Raw genomic sequence first — 16,713 nt, forward strand, 5'->3', positions numbered from 1 at the left:
GGTAGATGGAAATCAAACTCTTACAAATCATATATCAGATTTTAACAATGTAGTGGTCTGAATTACAGTCACATTTACAAAAATAATTTTTTTCAGAAATCAAAGCTTGGTTTGTGGGTTCTTCTTTAGTTAAAATAGCATTTGTTGCAGCCAGAGATAGGCCAGGTGGAGTGTCCTTGGGTCTTCAGAGGTTAGGGATAAATATGTGGTGTCAAGGAAAAGGGGGCATGATCTGGACAGAATAAAAAAATTAAAACTTGGTTGAAAGTTAATGCCAAACTCCAGTATTTGATAATGCATTGTTCTCCTAATGACATGGGCAAAACAAAGTTGAAAGAGTTAATTGAGAATGTCAAAACCACTTTAGGGAAAATTCAGCTACCTTTGCCTGATACAAAAATTATATGGTCACAATTGTTAGCTAGAAGGAAACGGAGATACTCTAAAGATGTCAATGCCATGAACAAATCTTTGAAAAAAAGTTAAACAGCTCCATTGCAGCTGAGCTTGTTAGAAATGAGGGTGGCTACATTAAGTACACAGATATTAAACCCAATGATGAGTTGTTGTTTGGCAGGGATGGTGTTCATTTGTCTGAAAAATAAACTGAATTTTTTTTTAAATACATTTTGTGAAGCCATTAAACAATGAAGCAAAACTTGGATACTTGTTTATCCCAAACTTTACTAGTTTTGTACCAAGTGTACATGTGGGGATGTGGCAAGGTCTAGGCTTAAGGAACTACCTGCTCCCACATGGTGGCAGTGGCTTCACTGAATACATGCAGTGCATGCATTTACTTCCGCCATGTTGATGAATGCGCGTGTTGTTCCCGATCTACTTGTGCACAATTGATGTGCAGTTGAAACTATTTGATAATGACAATTTGAAGTTGAACAATTTTTGTCTTGGGTTGCCGTGTACCGGAATCTGAATTGACCAAATTGATGTTTTGCATTTATATTGATTGCAGTTGTTGAAGTTGTAATATTGTTTTTGAGCTATTTGCCAATGTGTTATATTGCAAATATTTTCTCTGCCGTTAACCGGAAAGAATAAATTTCCACAGTTGTTGTTTATTTGAAAATTGTTAAATATTTTATACAATGATGTGTTTTTGACCATATTCATTTGGTGTCAATGCACTAATGGCATTTCCATTGTAAAATTATGATGTATTTTAGAAATAGTTTATTTACACAAATTTTACTCATTGTTTTGAAGCAAAGACCAAAAAATGCCACAGAGGGGGGTGGATTACAATACATGAAAATGAATAAATTTATTGTGAATCTGATTTGATGTTTTATTTTTATTATTTAGAGAGAGTACACTATGGCATGTTAGAAAAATGGATTGGTTTTATGAGTGCTGACCATGTGAGTGTTAGCATGTTTCAGGTCAACAACAATGTCCTATAGTTCAAAACTGTCTAACAAATAAAAGCGAGATTTTAAAATCAGGGAGGGTTAGAAAAGGGACTTAATTATGATTATAAGAATATCCAGAGGGAAACATTTTTTTGTCTGCATAGGATCTTCATGTATTATACCACATTGTCCAGATATTTTGTATTATGACTCCATGAAGCTGATTTTGTCATTCCTTTTGTTGCTCAGGTGAGCGATATGGCCCTTGGGCCTCGTGTTTTTATCAACGTACAGGTTGTAGCAAAAACAAAACGAAACTTAATGTTTGTAAAGTCATTTACTATGAAAAGTAACAGATATGTATTTTCTAACAGGAACTTTAAGGAATTATACACTTTGAAAACGGACTTGTTCACTAGTTGAACAGTTGCCATTTTGTTTTCTTTGAAGAAAATTGTCAGTGTGTACTATTCGAAGAAATACTCGTCCGCCTAGATTAAAACTGTTATATGCTGTAGAATTTTCTAGTAGATAATTATTATGATTGTAGTTTCATTTAACACAGATTAAAAAACGAAGCAATTATGATCTCATCAAAAATTGTTGTCAAATGTAGTATTAGTCCAGGCCCTATCGTCACCACGTTTCTCAAGTCAATACTCAGCTCCAAATCTGAGTATTGACCTCAAATGAATGCACTTTTCCTTAATGGATTTGAGTTGAGTAATGAGTTGAGTAATTTGAAAATTTTGGTGACAGTGGAGCCAGAAGCAGGTTTTAAATATGTACATTTATCATTTAAGTTTGTTCTCATTACTTTTTCTTTCTGCAATATATATTTACACTGTCACAATAATTGAAAATTTATTTATCTTAGCAGCAAGAATATGTAAGAAGAAAAAATCGCCAAAACTGATGAGAATATTACGACATCTTAATATATCAACAGAATTTGATCATCAAAAAATATTAGATTGTATGTATTGTCAATCTTTTTCACGTGATTGTTCAGTAATAGGACAATCCCTCGTCTCTTCCATTCGTAGGTAAGGTGTCTGACAGTCCTGCTTACGTGACTGCACGTGGTGCACTACAAAGGCCACCACCCAGCTAACAATGGCGAATAACGTACCCAGTCCACTCAGTAGAATTGAGTACGGAAAATACCATCTTAATTTCTCCTCCAGTGGCATAAGTGAAATAAACCTTATGTTAGCCAAAATCATTTCAAGAATCAGAACACCTTCAAGCGTGGCTGCAATACATAAATTCCAACAACAGTTAATTAGTTAAAACATCTTTTGTGCTATGTTTGATACATTATATAAAAAATAAATAAATGAACGTCTCATAAAGCTTATCATTGAATTATATGTACATCTCTGACAAAACTTAACTACTATCAAACATGTTTTTGAAAATTAGGGTGGTTATGCAAAACTTGAATGACATCTGGAGGATAATTACTTATTAAAAAGTTTATATTTATCTATTGTCATCGTTTGTGGTATAATTCTACAACATACATTTAAAGTTTAATTTATAGAAAAATTGTATTCTTTGAAGAAAAAAAATCGTGTTTGTTAACACATACATGCTTACGTTACAAATTAATAATATCATTTATACTAAGGTCCTGTAAAATTGTTTTTGGTGTCAATAAATAATTATTTGTCAGTTTGATGTCTTTTCAATTTTATATTTGTATTCTAGTGATAAAACAACAAGGCATTTTCATCCATACTAACGTAATCTTGATTTCGTAAATGTATATACATATCTGTATATCGTATTCCTTAGTAAGAAATACCATGTATATCCTTAGTACATGAAAAAGTTCTTATCAGTTAAATATAGAAATCTTTAAAACGTCAATAAGTCACATTTGCCTCATTATAAGCAAACGAAATTTATTGTATTTCAATTATTTATTTGAAAGAAAATACATGCATTTTTTAAAATTAAAATTGGAAGTTAAAAAGATATGTAGAACAACTAATTGAATAATAAAAAAGAGTATTCTGTATAAGATCACGGAATCGTAATTTTTTACAAAAAATTCTAAAGTTCAAAGGTTAATATATTTTATATTTACTACTCTCTTTTATATCCTACAATAATTGTAAGTCTGGCGTATATTTTCAGTTTGCTTGAAAGTTAATGAAAATAATTTTTGGCAAATAGATATCAATTATCATACACACAGACCCCACAAAATAGATGAATAATGACTGTAAATGTATATGACTATTGTATAAAAAGACGTTCTCGTACAAGGGAAGATTTCTCAACCTATTGGCTCTCTATGCCGAGAGCGAAACACAATTGAGCCAAACAGGAAGAAAAGAGAGGATAAGGTAGAAACTAAAATCTGCTCCGGACACTGAATAAACACAACTTTTTCTTTATGTACATTAAACAGGGATGTAATAATTGTTTCAAAGCCACTGCGTAAATTGTATTTACAGGGATTCTGTGAATCAAGTGTACTGCTTGTGCATTTTATGAACGTAAATAGACTACAAGGAAAACATTCAAATTTGATCTGGGCAATGATCTTATACAGATGATTTCTACATTTATCTTTTGATCTAAAAATGGTTTAACTCACTGGAAACGCTTTAATAACCTATTTGAAAAGGTTAAGCTAAAATTGAAGAAAATGAAATTATGGGTAAGACAAAAATATTTTTTACAGGTGACCAAACCCTTGATCTTAAAAATAATTCGAAGTTACGGCAAATCTTACTATATACATGAATTGTAAGACAAAAGAAAGCTTGACCTTTCAAAATATCAAACATCTTGTAACCATTATTTAGATACGCCTGTTACCATTTATACTTTAAGTCTTTAAATTTAAATGAAGACAGGCGCAAAACTTTAACACATACTTTAAAAAACAGAATTAATATATTACCTGCAACTGGGAGGAGGATGATGACAAAAAATAGGAGGTTTTTCGATGTATATATAAGTTGAATAATCACCAAAATGCTGGATGTAACACATAGGACAAAAGCTACAACGCTTTGTATTTGAGACTCTAACAAAAACACTGAAATTAAAGAACCTCTTGAATATGCAAAATATTGTAAAAATAAAATGTGTTTAATGATATGTTTAAGAAGAAAACAAATGATAATGCCAAATAAATGTGTTACATTCTGCAATGCCATAATATGTCTTAACTCCATGCATGTCATATTCCATTTTTATCTTAATGTTTTCAATATTTCAAAAAATAAAATCAGAAATGCCAATTATCTATCTATCTATCTATCTATCTATCTATCTGACTTACAGACATCTTTGCTAAACTCTTTTGGAGATAAATATTCCCAATGGCCATTGGTGTAGAACCTGATGTAAAAGATGCTCGTTTGCACTTTTATAAACTACAAATAGACGTAAAAAGATAAGAAGATAAACATATTTACATAAGCATTGTACGTAATGTTTAATTTTCGGCTTCAAAGTTTTAACATTGTGATTTTAACAATTTTAATATCATTAACTGTATACGTGCTGATGTACATGTGTCTGATACAATTTTGACTGGTGATATTTGTACTTCATGGACAATGTAAATTTTTCCAATAAAATATGTATCTTAGCCATAGTGACCATGGTCCATTAAATAACTATAATATATGAGACAGACAACTGACAAACAGATAAAGCAAGTTAAAAAAGGTGTGTTTGGACATGGGTAAGAATGCGTGAGTGTATAACAATGAAAAAAGCACAGACATGGTATAATTGACAACAATAATAAATATTAAAAACTTACAGAAGGTCCTCCTCCGTAATCGAAAACAAGCCATCCAGGCGTCACCATAGAAACCAGCCAAAGTAAAAATGTCAATACCATGAACGCCAAAATTATAATTGTCTTTACGTTCTTCGTCATGACTACAACTATACGTTCAAAAAATAAATGCGCAAAACGGCCACTTGATATTCGATATCAAGGATATTAATAATCAGATATTATGAAAATGAGAAGGCGTATCATCATCGACTCTTCCCTCTTTTTTTGATTTAAGGCTGACACCGTGAAAGCTATAAGGACATATAAAAATTCAAATCTGTAGAAAGTTTTTTCCTAGTGTTAGGTAAAATATTTCTTTGTATTTTGATGAAAGACGCCTATAAAAAATGATTTGCAATAAACTGCCTAAAATGAAAGCGTTGAAAAAGTATGGGTAAATCATAGAACTTCTTGATTCTGATTTTATTATGTATTGCTCAAATCTTATAGATATGCAATGCCGTGTAATTTTGTGTAACATGTCTTTTAGAGTTTACCCATGCCAGATGACAAGTGATTTGTGAGGGTCAGCCTGTTCTGCTAATTATCCCCAATTAGTCAATATAATTGTGCTGAGTTGTCTTAGCTTTGAGGTTATCATGAATACTGTACCCCACTTTTATTATTTATCTTTTAGATTATAAATATAATAAGGAATCAATTTACGTCAGTCAGACACTTTTGGCCACTACCACAAGTTGCTTATGTCTTCATATTGACTATCTAGTTGACTGCCCACTAGTCTGCCAGTAGACTAAGCAAAATCGAGCTAAATTCAAATCTGACATTAGCATTTCACAAAGTAATTATTTTTATCATGTTGTATTTGACTTTGTTTTATTTGAATATTGTTGATAATCCATAATTAATTCAAATCACTAAATCAATAAATTGTAAAACCTGTCTTCGAGTTATAGCTCTATGAGTAGTTGACTTAAAGGTCAATTATAGGCTGACCCCTTGCCGCTTGGGTTGGGCTTAATAAGTTCCCCCTTTCCTATGGTGCGCCTGTTCTCGATGACATATCTTAGATATCGCCTACAATGATATGCATTTTTGTTTGTTTGTTTTCTCTAGTCTCAGATATATTTGTTACGTGTAGAAGTTAAAACAAATATGTTTGTATCACACTTTTTTTTTTATATCCAAGCAAAATCAGTGCAATTTTAAAAAAAAATATATTTTAAGTGCAGCTTCATAAACTTTTATGGAATAAAATTTGAATCCTTTTTTTATGATGCACTTTTTACAGACTATTGTAAATGGTGGCAATTAAATCGTTTCCCTGGAGTTTGTGCAGTGCTGCTTTAAGTACAATCAACCAAGAAATAATAAACGCAAATCCAACACAAAAAGAAACAGAAAACATCGAAGAAAATTATTGAAGGACATTGAAATTATCTATTTTATCCAAAACTATTTGTTAGATAAAAAAAATCCTATACTTACTAGAAAAACTTCTTCAACAAAATTCAACTTCCCAGAGGAAAAGCTAAAGTTGTATAAATGCGGACAAATATCAGTTTAATATTTTTGAATGAATTTGTTATGTCACGCCACTGAACTCGTATATACTATTTCCTTCTTTGAAAGAATAAAAAGTGCGACGAAGGGTCGTTTTGGTTTCAATTTTGTCTAATAGGACTCTGATGTGGTTTACTTATGTGGAAAAAAGAGACACTGACCGTATAAAAGATCTTAATTCAACATATATAACCTAATTTGTAAAATCAAAATTTTCATCTTAAATATACATAATGATCCATATTCTCAATACTCGACATTTTTAATCATTTCCAGCGCAAAACCTGTGTGTAACATTACCTACGGTAACTTGTACCTACATTAATCAACATTAGTCACATTTCTCACATAAAAAACAGATCCTTGCATAGCCCCAATTCAGTTTTTTTTAAAACATTTTCCTAATTTATTTTTATGTTATACTTTGAACCCCTCTTAGGGGCCCCAGTAATAGTATGGGTCGGAATTTTAACTTATTAAGATTTTGATATTTTTAAGGTCGCTTGCATAGTACAGTGTTAATAGCATGAAAGTTGAAAAACAATCGTATCTTATCCTATATGATGTACCCTGCATCCTATCCTGCAAAAAAGTTATATCCTATTATATCCTGTCCTATTATATCCCGTGCCAACCGTACCTAGTAAGGAGAACGAAATTTCAGAAAATAATCATTTTATCAACAAACTATCGACTAAATAAATGTAAAAATCAAAATGTCAACTTAAAACATAAAACTGAAAATCTTTAGAACAAGGCAACTTATTTACATGTGCATCGGTGATCGTAAATCGTACAATAAGTTTACTCTACGACAAAAACAAAACAGGTGAGCAAGTAGATTTTTGTTTTTATTAGATATATGCATTATAAAGATTCAAAAGAAAATAAATGTCTTTTTTTTTGTTTGAACAAACAATTCTTTAGAACACTGTGCTGAATAATTATGCCAGTACCAAAGCGGCTTTCGCACTCACTTGAGATGCAGTTTCGTAAAAATCCATATATACTAAAAGATAGACCGTTGTTCAGAGAGTATATAACCCCTTTGGTTTTAATTTGCCTCACCTGATAGGTGAGATTAGACCTTTAAAAATTAATATTTTATACATATAACTAATAATACTAATATGGTAAATAATTTTCCTACAGGATATAATGAAAATACGATTTTCATGAAATATTATAGGAATTATATTTCCTATAGTAAAAACTATATCCGGTAGGAATTAAAATAAAAAAGGTAGTCTTCCTATAGAAATTCAGATTTTCTATTGGTGTTTTGTTTTAATCCTATCGAAATTTAATTCCTATAGGACGTTCTTTTTCCGGTATGAATTTCAAATATCCAACAGGAAAATTGTTGAGTTTATGGTAAAAATTATTTTCCTGTAGGAATGTATTTTAAAAAAATTTTCTCACCTGACAAATGAAATACCTAAATAAAAAGGTGGTTGTAAACTCTTTAAACAATGATCTATCAAATGGCGTATTTGAATTTTTCGTTACCTGGAAAGGGTTAAGGTTAACTCTAACTTTAACACTGAAGCATTCTTGAGAGGATACTTTTAAACATTTCCGTATATATGTACGCGTCTTTTTAATTTAAGATCCACTCTTTGGGTTCCAGTATAAGTATTTGGTCACAGTTCTACAGTTTATATTTTTCTCTACATATTCAAGCTTTGTTGTTAATATTAATAATAGCATTAGGTTACAGTGTTATTTGAAAAGATATTGATTTTACAATATACGCCATATTTTCACTGTTTCTTAACAATATTTACAATGTATCCTTTTTTTAAACGATATGGCCCTTAATTTTACAATTTTGAATTCCATTCCCATAAGGCTGCTTTGTAAAAAGTGTTAAGAAAGTTCGTTCTGTTTATAAGTTGACAAAAATAAATTGATAAAAGCAATATTTCTGTTTCAAATTTATACTGGTTATACTAGAGGATTTTCTCTTAACATATCAGCAGTTATGCTCCCCTATGTGCACTCTCTGGTGGTGTCATAGAGTGATGTAAACATTTATGTTTATTACGTCATGAAACAAAATGACGAGTTCTGTGAAAAAGCAGACGTCTTGCACAAGTGTCGATACTGTCAACGAACGAGCCCAGGCTTTGGCTTTATTAGATGCAGAATTGAGTGTGAAGAATAGGCTAAACAACTGTGGAAAAGTGGGTAACAAAGTGGAGACGCAGGCGAGAGCAAAGTACATGTAAACCTCTCAACGACCAACCGAGATCGAGCCGACCGTCGAAAATAGTAGGCGTAGTAAAAAGGAAAGTCGAGAACATAAAATACAAAAGAGGAAAATAAACCAGAAAATGCAGCAAGGAACTCAAGAACTCGGGCTTTAATGTGAGTAATGTGACTGTGTTTAATTATTTACGGAAAGTAAAAAAGTGGAAGGCATTTAAACGATCAAGAAACCAGCTTCTGACGAAAACACAACGACAAAAAGGATTAAAAATTGCTCTTGATCACAAGCACTTGACAGCTGAAGACTGGGAGAACTACATCCTCAGTGACGAATCTACCAAATGTTTTTTCATATTCCGAAACGACAAGACGATGTTGTGTGTGGGTCCCGGTCAGATGAGGTACCCAACGTCAGCTGCGTCAAGTCAAGCGCCAAAGTCATGATCTGAGGTGCTATGGGAGTTAACGGTTTGTCAAAACTACACATTGTTCCATCCGGCAAAACTATAAATGCAAAATATTAGGTGGATAAAATTATTGAAAAAGAACCTAAACCTGCACTGAATAGACAAAAAAACCCACACTGACAGGATTGATGAACGAAAGTTGGTTCAATATCCAGGACACGCTAAGTTTGTTCAAGATGGTGCAACACCTCAAACTGCCTTAATAACACAGAATTGGTGTAAACATAATTTACCAAAGTTGATTTCGAAAGAAGAATGACCGGCTAATTCCCTAGATCTAAACTGCATAGAAAATCTCTTGAGTATTCTGGACAGTAAGGCCTACAAAGATCCGCGCCAAACATCCATGGACCAATTACGCCGCCGTCTTCATCGAGCATGGAGAAAAATACCTCAGCAACATTTGATTTCTTTAATTCATTCAATGCCAAACAGAATTAAAGATGTACTGAAAAACAAAGGTGGTCTATCTTATTATTTAGAATCAGAAAACTTACACACGAGTTGTTTGTTAATGGAACTAGGCTAAAGTAAATCACGAAACGAACTTTCTTAGCACCCTTTACCAAGATTGGTTATATTTTGCCCAGTGGCTTTAGAGACGTTCATGTAAGTTAAAAAGTCATCAAGAAACACGGCCTCAACTGTTCATTTTCGTGTGTTCTAATGACAATTATGACAATAATACCTGACAGACACAATAAGGAACCTTTCATAAGAAAGAAACCGTGGTAAAGTCTTAAAAGTCGCCAAATATTATCAAATACTTTCAAAAGCACAGTCATCATAACAACATGTACTAACCTAACACAACGATCCGATAAAGTCTTTAAAAAAGAAAAAACAAAACAAAAAAAACAAGAACCCCCCCCCCCCCCCCCCCAAAAAAAAAAACCAAAAAAAAAGAAAAGAAAAAAAAAGAAAAAAACAAATAACAGTTTCCTGTCTTAAAATATCTCAAACTGATATGATAAACAGTAAAACTAGGAAAGACGTTCATAAAATATGTATAAAATATATATAACCAACACATATTAGTATGAATAAGAAACAATTTTTTTTTTTAGTTATAAATAAACTAAATAAGTGGCTTTACACGATCTGTTGTGAAAACGTTTCCTCTGGAAATCTTCTTCTCGGGAATTATGATACACGACAACGCTAACAAAACAGTTTATGATGGCAAACACTATGCCAAGCGTACTAAGTACAATCGAGTATGGAAAATTTAGCCACATGTCATTGTGTTCAGCGAAGGCAATTCTTACATTTGCAATAAGAAATTGAAGAACCAGGATACATTCAACAGTCGCTGCAATGATAAAAAATATATTCAGTTACAGAGTAACTTTATATCTCTCGACAAGCTTTTGATTTTGATTATCTTGTTAGGTTTTTAGAAGATTTTGAAACTAAAAGAAAATGTTCTGAAACTCAATGACAATCCTATTAGAAAGATTTAAAACTCATCATAAATAAAAAAAAAATTAAAAAGATAAAATAGATACAACAAAATTTAGCAGCAGGACAAAAATCTCGAGATTGTAGATTTTTAAACATCATTTATTTTGCATTCGTCTTGTTTTCTTTAATACCAAAAAAAAAATTGAATAGAGAATTTGCAACATCATTTTACATTGTTATTGCTTCAAATGCAGTTACACTGTGACAATCTACCTGCATGTATTTAAAGTTTCAATGAAACTTTTCAAAAGTTAATTGTAAAACATTACCTGCAATTGAAGTAAGTATGACAACAGCTAACATTTTTATCGATGTAGGTTTGATTGGAATAATCAATATGATGCATGAAATTGCACACAAGATAAGAGCTGTTGCACTTTCTATTTGCACATCTAGCATTCCCACTGTAAGTAACAACATATAACCAAAAAATTATATTTGTAATGAGAAACATGATTGGTAATCCATATAAAGAAAAATATTGACTCAATCTTCAATTTTTCCATGCATGTTTATTATTGTATCATTTGTTCTTTGTTTAAACTGAAATAAAGGCCTAAGAAGAATGGTCTGTTTCCGCTTTTAGGTTCGGTCGAACGGAAGTCTTTTTCAAATATTATTTATCTACTTCAGTATGCATGTAATATACCCCAGTATTCGTGCATATTTCATATTGAAGGATATAACATGAATAATGTATTTTTTCTTTACTTTTGATGGTAAAATACATGTATAACCAAAGTTATATCGCTTGCGATAGAGTGTTATTGTATTATGATTTTGCCCTCTACCGAGATAAGGCATCACTTGATAGGAACCGAGGTTCATTGTGTAATTTTGTGTAAGCGACCAACAAAGTAAGCGAGAGTTGGCTGGTGTATATGCCGAAAATTGAATAAGCATGATCTTTAAATAAATAAAATCTTATGGATGTAAACTGACTATTAAGCCGACATACAAAAAAAGGTCGTATATATCGAAATCTTCATGTGATGATGCCAGCCATCAGAGAACAGCCATCAATAAAACATGGAAATGAACATCCATTTTATAACAAAAATCTTTGAAAAAACGGAAACTCAGTCAAAAATGACCTTTACTAATGTTTTGAGTCGGTGGTATCAATTACGTTCCGATGGGAAAGCGAAAACAAACCATTTTTGTTTGTTTACACATATAAATAATATACATTACAAATGTAGCTTCCGAAACGTTCCTTGTAAATCTGTTCATAGGAGAGATGGATACACTGGTCCTCCGCGCATACTTTGATATAAAAAATACTCATTCCTTCGTCTTTAGTAAACTGAAATATTTGTTTGAAAATGAAATAGCTCAATGTTATTCAGAGGTTATGAGAAGTATATCTTCATATATGATAAATAGTAAATGAATTTAACCGGCTGATGTAATGTTTCCATGGTACCAATTATCAATCAATTCAAAATATGAACACACTGTAGCATGACAACGAAACCATTAAGCCTTCACATGGTATGTACTAAGCTATTTCTACTCAACAAAAGTCCATTATTTGAGGTGTGAAAAATGTTCCAAGAAAAGCGAGGCAACACTCAACGCAATTAACCTTTTTAACAGGATAAACATTTCATATTCATTTTGTGTATATTCAACAATATGCACAAGTAAAGGAAAATCCTACAAATCAAAATTCTCTTTTAAGGAGGTTGGCACCTGATATAATAGTAATGTCAATCATCCAAAAACCACTTGGATATAAAGATGGAGACCTAAAATATTCATTTGTCTTATTTGTGACCCATTTAACATAACATTTTTTTGGAAATATAGGGCCCCGAAAAGTTATAGGTTTCCTAAATTTTTTGCTTAAATTTCATATGGATATTGATGATGTGAAGAAATCAAACAACACCTTAAAGTTCGAACAATTACTAAGTAATGATTTTAATAGATTATGAAGTTGAACCCATGCAGTGACTATAAAAGTAAAGTCTAAGTCCCAGTTTTAAAAAATTCTTGCTTTACTTGTGGCTTTATAGGCAAGAATATAATCAACACAACAACATAAGTTACAAAATGTTGGAGTAATCAAGCTATAACGTAAATAAAAAAAATTATAGTTATGTAATCTTTCCAAAACTTTGCATGGAAATAGACATACATTTAATGTCTAATTTAAAAGTAAAACAAGTAGGGTCACATCTCCAAACTTTGAATTATAGCATTAAATAAGCTATTTTAAGGCCAAAATTTGAGTAAAAGTTTTCTCAATTTCTATGAAATATATGCTAAATATGCCCAAATATATCGATAGAAATATTAATATATAGTTTTAATATGTTTTTAGAAAATCATGAATAAATCGTAATATATAAATTATCTAGAAGTGTGGTCTGCGCTGAAAATTAGGAAGCTAAAGTAACAGTACTCTAAAACTAGTGAGTTATGAAAACTGTTCATTTCCTTATTGAAATCCTTCCGCTACAAAATAGAGTCCCTTACTAAACTAATAAATATAAAATAATTTTATTGAGTAAAGTTTTTTGGCATTGTAAAATGTAAATATACTACTAGAATGAATATGTGGTGCAAATTTTCAGACTTGATGTGACCCAAAATGACTATCCAAAACCTAAGGAGCGAACCTCTTTAAAAAACTAAACCTAAGCATCGGTGTTTTGTAAAGAACACCCGACAATAAGAACAGATAAATAAATTCTTTATGTAAGAAGAAATTCAGCTGGTATTCGTCACAATAACATTTTATTATATACACACAAGTGATTTATAAATCAGATTGTGACTGGGTAAACTTCATAAATACTTACATTTTGGTAAGTCTCATACTTAGTTATGTGTATCCATCCAGGTGTAACCATTGACGTAAGCCAAAATGTTAAGGTAATCACGGAACAAATAAATGCCAGTGTTATTCCGGGGTGTTTCGTCATAATTGCAATCTAAAATTTTGTCTTTAGAAATTACAAGATACAACGAAAACAGGGTTTTAAGAATAAGAAAATCTTTACATATTCAGCACATGCACAGTTCATAGAATAGTAATTTATGATAATTACTTTATAGTATGGGCACGTAAATGTCCTTCCGTATTAGCTTGTTATCATTTTATAATGTTGTTATTATATCATTATTTTATTAGGCTTGACCGGCCTTTCCTTTGTCAGTGTGTACAAAAAAAGGCAAACGCGTAACACTACCCCGAATATTATGAGTGTTGAATTTGGCAAATATCAAAAGCATATGACCAAAACTACTTGAAAAGTGCTGTTAGAATCCTGTGCCTCGTTGTTGTGAATAAGAAATGAATAAGAAAAAAGGAAATTGTAGAAGTCGAAATGATTTCCGATAAATAATGACAATATTTATTTAATGCGATTAACTATAGGATTCTAGCAGTAATACTGATAAACAATAACAAATTCCCGATCGAATTATTGTATAATACATACGAATGAACTTCGGGGTAGTGTTACACATTTTGATTTTGATTTTTTATTAAGGTAAGAAAGTTATCTATTCTTAATTGTCACATGGTTATATGGCACGGCAGCTTCAAATATTGACTCGCTTCCGAGGTAAAAAAATAATATCATTGCAAACACATTCACCTGATATTAATATTCAGCGCTGTTTTCAAAAAATAAACATAAATAAATTTAAATTGATCATAATATCGACGGTCATTAAACTCGGAGTTGCCTTAACCTACCCGCGTTACACGTTCTTAATTCATACATGACCTGTCAGTGATTTACATGTTAAGTGAGTGATTGCATATTTATATGAATCCAGTACTGATCAGACCCAACCTAACAGAGAGCAGACCCAAAGTGAACTCTGGGTTAACTCCGAGTAAACCAAAGGTGAACTGAGACGGACACAGAGAGTAAACCCCGATCAGAAGTAGATCCATAAAAGCATTATGCTACACATGTATTTGGAACAAGGGATGGTAATTACAGGCTGTAAGATAGTAAGATAAAAGACCGGTCTGCTTCGCACTTCAGTGCTTAAAGTGAACCTAAAAAGCTAACCCCGAAGAAATCCAAAGTTAACCCTGAATTGATCTTAAAATAAAAACCACAAGTGGCCGAAAAAATTGTAAAAAGCAAATTCCGAGTAGACTCCGGAAGTAAACCCGGTGTTAAGTTGGGGTCTGCTCTAACGTTAGGTTGGATCTGATCGGTACTGTACTCTTAATCAACATCCGATCAAACTGGAGGCATGTGTTTGATGTATGATGGGATGAAATTGCCCTACACTCTTCGTCATATAGGATGTCATAATAAAATTGGTTACCCCTGTTCTGAGCACTTTCTGGAAAGTTCTTTTTATTAAAACTGGTTTAGTGTGCAACAATAACACAGTGGCTATAACAAAAATGCAGGTAAAAATCGAAAGTCATACAATCGACACTATTGATGATTTCATTTGATGAACTGCATAAACAACATTGTGAATATTTACGATACTTAGGTAGTACATGTAATATTGATGTGCAATAAAAAAACGTTCGTTATATAGATAATACATTTTGTTTAAAATGACTTGATGGAAAATTGGATGATCAAATGTTATGGTAACTTTTAAAAGAATGTTTATATTCCTTATAAAATAGAAAAAAAGGGTAAAAATAATCTACTGCTCACAAAATTATGACTTTTTATTCAACTTACCAGATGGAAAACTTGTATGCTATGCTACGTATCCAGACGGGTTTGATTTTATTTTGTTGAAATCACTCATGCCTGTTCTCTGTTATTGAAAAACTTTTAAAAAGAAGCAATTCCAAAATGGTGTCACAAAGATTATCTGCGGTTTTGTTTTAGTATTTCTCTTTTTTGTTTAAACCCTGTGTCGATTAGATCTTTTTAAAAAATATGCATTTCCTCAATAGGCAGAAAATTTATCTTGTTTGGAATCAGTTACATTGCAAGTCATAAAATAGGACTCATATTCTTCCTTGTTTATGTAATCCTAAAACCTCCACTAGTATTATTTAGTAAATCGCAGTATTTGTCCATCAGACAAGTAAACAAATGGCAAAAGAACGGACAATTCAAAGTATAGAAATCTAAATTAAATTCAGAAAAAACGACACACAAACACAGAGAGAGAGAGAGAGAGAGAGAGAGAGAGAGAGAGAGAGAGAGAGTATAATAGTCAAGTCTTGGTGTAATCTTTAAAAAAAAAATAACAAGCATTAATGCATTAAGTAAATAGGTTTGACTTTAAAGAAATATTTTTCTAGAGCTTTTATGATCGACGACAATTTGTAAGTTAAAAACAACTAATGGTTTTTAATCTATTAGATTAATATGTCAGCAAATTAATCTATTTAAGAGTATTTCAACGTTTGTAAAGTGTAAAGGAAACTGATAAATTTTATACATATATGCATGCACATGCGCAGATGCAGATTTTTTCCGGGGTGGGGGTCCAAGGTATTACGTGTATTTTTTTGCCGGAGGGGGGTTAGGCTATTCTAAATAACTTTAACAACCCCTTCCCCCTAGATCCACGCATATGATGCAGATAAACTTCTCAAATATAAATATGACTTTCGTTATGTTGATACTAATTTTATGTTGTCAAAGGTAAGAAAACAAAGATTAAGAACACCTTTGCTTTGTTTTAAAAAAGTGCCATCAAAAAAGCGACAATATAGTTTATTAAATTCAAGAATAATTTGACACACTGTAGAACATCAACTTAAATCCAATTCAACCCCCTCCCCCACTTAGTACATATATAGACCAAATTCGCCACCTAATATGAAATAATCTCCAACGCGCCTGTATTTAGAAACTTTCAGACATATTTTGCTGTTAGATTACATGTATTAGCTCAATTCTCAAAA

The 16,713-nt window shown here is 31.7% G+C and overlaps 1 protein-coding gene and 1 long non-coding RNA gene across 3 annotated transcripts; both read right to left on the minus strand.

Annotated features, from left to right (window-relative positions):
- Positions 1-1,688: 1,688 nt before the first annotated feature.
- LOC105336806 (uncharacterized) lies at positions 1,689-6,783 on the minus strand. Its single transcript, XM_011441269.4, has 5 exons — positions 6,634-6,783; positions 5,164-5,291; positions 4,675-4,768; positions 4,291-4,428; positions 1,689-2,625 (listed from the first exon to the last, which is right to left on the minus strand). Exons 2-5 carry the CDS (start codon positions 5,281-5,283, stop codon positions 2,357-2,359), a joined length of 621 nt encoding a protein of 206 aa, XP_011439571.3. The 5' UTR covers positions 5,284-5,291; positions 6,634-6,783; the 3' UTR covers positions 1,689-2,356.
- Positions 6,784-10,281: 3,498 nt separating this feature from the next.
- Positions 10,282-15,748, minus strand: LOC136272377 (uncharacterized). Of its 2 annotated transcripts, none has more exons than XR_010710368.1 (5): positions 15,530-15,748; positions 13,661-13,792; positions 12,040-12,156; positions 11,120-11,254; positions 10,282-10,698 (listed from the first exon to the last, which is right to left on the minus strand). It is a non-coding gene; the product is annotated as an uncharacterized lncRNA (long non-coding RNA). The 2 variants fall into 2 exon arrangements; XR_010710367.1 differs by having other exon boundaries at positions 12,045-12,156; positions 15,530-15,741.
- Positions 15,749-16,713: the final 965 nt, after the last annotated feature.

This window comes from Magallana gigas, chromosome 10 (assembly GCF_963853765.1).
Source record: "Magallana gigas chromosome 10, xbMagGiga1.1, whole genome shotgun sequence".
NCBI classification, from domain to species: Eukaryota; Metazoa; Mollusca; class Bivalvia; order Ostreida; family Ostreidae; genus Magallana; species Magallana gigas.